Raw genomic sequence first — 1,872 nt, 5'->3', positions numbered from 1 at the left:
CTGGCATCGTTCAAGAGAAGGTACTGTTAGAAACTGCCTTTTATTTTCCTTCCCTTCCTCGGGGTCTGCTCTTAGGGAATCTGCTATTTCCACGGGGTGTCGGTGTCGGGAGGGAGGGCAGGAGATATTGGCAAAGAAGCCATCCAATGTGTGGAGCTGGCCACCTCACCCAAGGCTGGTTGCCAAGGAGAACTCAGGCAGGGAGGAGCGGAGGGGCAGGGGAGACTCTCCTGTCCAGACTCCTGAGGAAGATGGCCTTGGCGAAGCTTTGAAATGGCATCACAGTGTGGTATGGCACAAAAGCCACCCAAATTGAAAAGTGTCCTGTTACAAGCTTAAGCATATAATTACCACGTATCTGAGAAGATTGCATATTGTATCCTCTTTCCGGAATTGTACTGCTGCTAGCAGGATGCCACTAGTTGCAGATTTTTATGTTCCTGTACTCCAGACATAAATGTGAACCAAGGGTGGATTTCCAAATACTTGCCCAAGTGGGTGAATTTTACAGCCACTTGCTAATATCCACCACTTGTGCAAAGATGAACGACTGAGTTACAAACGTGAGCATTTGCTTCCTTTTTGTTTGTTTACTTATTTACTTTTTGTGCTGTAAGGAAAACATACAATCCTTTGGTGCTATGTAGTGAGAGAATTCCCATGGGTGCTTTGTACTTTAAAATTGAAAACAAAATAGTGAGCTTGCACGGGTTTGCCATGGCATGGTACAGGCTTAAATAATGCACTTGCATTTTGTAAGACTAGATCTACATATAAAATGACAGGCCTTGATGAAGGAAAACACAGGCATTAGTTATGACAGTGTGGTCACTGCAGCGGCAAAGACCCAGGACTATTCTATAACAGCAGCTTCAGCTTTGACATTGCAGTGAAGACGCATCTTTGCTTTTGTCTAGGGACCTCATAGTCATCATTTTACAATTTCTGATGCCTATGAAAGAAAGGATGCTTGTTCCTTCTGAACTGCTTCAGGATCTTCCTTAACTGAGTGATTCTGATGGTTGACCTGTACACTGGTTAGAGTTCTTGGACGCAGGTGTGCTGTTTATATGTAATTGGTATACCACAAAGTTCCTGGAAAATTCACGTCATCAATTCGGCAATATATATTAAAAAGCCGAGCCTGTGATGGCATTAAGTTGCTTCATGAGCCCTTCCAAACTCGCCATTTGTTCACTCAAGTCATCCTGTTCATATACCTATAGAGAGAATGAGAACATAGAGTTAGTATTAAACAGGGAGACATTCCTTTTATGAAGGCAGGGACCATGGCTAGTTGGTCACTCAGTATTGTCAAGTCTGATGCAGTGGCCCGCAGCCGGGGCTGTCCTCAGAGTATAATCCTTGAAGATGTTGGTAGTAACAGAGGGTGGTGATAAATGGTTGCATACTGTTTCACTGACTCCATCCCTAGGATAAGGAAAATGTTTCAGAGTCCAAAAGATCTTGCTTCAAATCAAGTTCTACTAATTACTACTAGCTTTGTGGTCTTGGGCAAGCTCATGAACCTGTCCGATGCATGGTTTTCCTCATCTAAATTAAAATGATGTTAATGACATCTACTTCATAGGTTATTCTGTTTAGTGCCTATCACAGTGTCTTGCACCTGATGCACAAACATTCAATACACGAGCTCCTTTTCTGTTTGTAGGCTACCTATCAAGGTAACAACAGATTTTTTTTTTTGTTCGTAACATGCAATAGATAATTTTTGGTGTGAGAACTTGCTGAGCTTTGCCTTGACCAATGGACAGTCTGGGGATTATGACTTTAGTTGGTACGTGGAAATAAAATTCATGCCCCAAACCAGAGTCAGTTGTAGGCATAGATGTGAAGAGGCTCTTTTGACAT

The 1,872-nt window shown here is 42.7% G+C and overlaps 1 protein-coding gene across 1 annotated transcript in view; it reads right to left on the bottom strand.

Annotated features, from left to right (window-relative positions):
- Nucleotides 1-1,044: 1,044 nt before the first annotated feature.
- The window catches only part of DCC (DCC netrin 1 receptor), a 1,232,106-nt gene continuing 1,231,278 nt past the window's right edge, over nt 1,045-1,872 (bottom strand). The window contains exon 24 of the mRNA XM_012651723.1: nt 1,045-1,220. Coding sequence (XP_012507177.1) covers nt 1,131-1,220 — 90 coding nt within the window. The 3' untranslated portion in view covers nt 1,045-1,130. The remainder of the gene's footprint in view (nt 1,221-1,872) is intronic.

The sequence above is a fragment of the Propithecus coquereli genome, unplaced genomic scaffold (genome assembly GCF_000956105.1).
Source record: "Propithecus coquereli isolate 6110/MARCELLA unplaced genomic scaffold, Pcoq_1.0 Scaffold37, whole genome shotgun sequence".
Lineage (NCBI taxonomy): Eukaryota > Metazoa > Chordata > Mammalia > Primates > Indriidae > Propithecus > Propithecus coquereli.
Note: the sequence above shows the minus strand (reverse complement) of the source record. Positions and strands in the feature narration are given on the sequence as shown.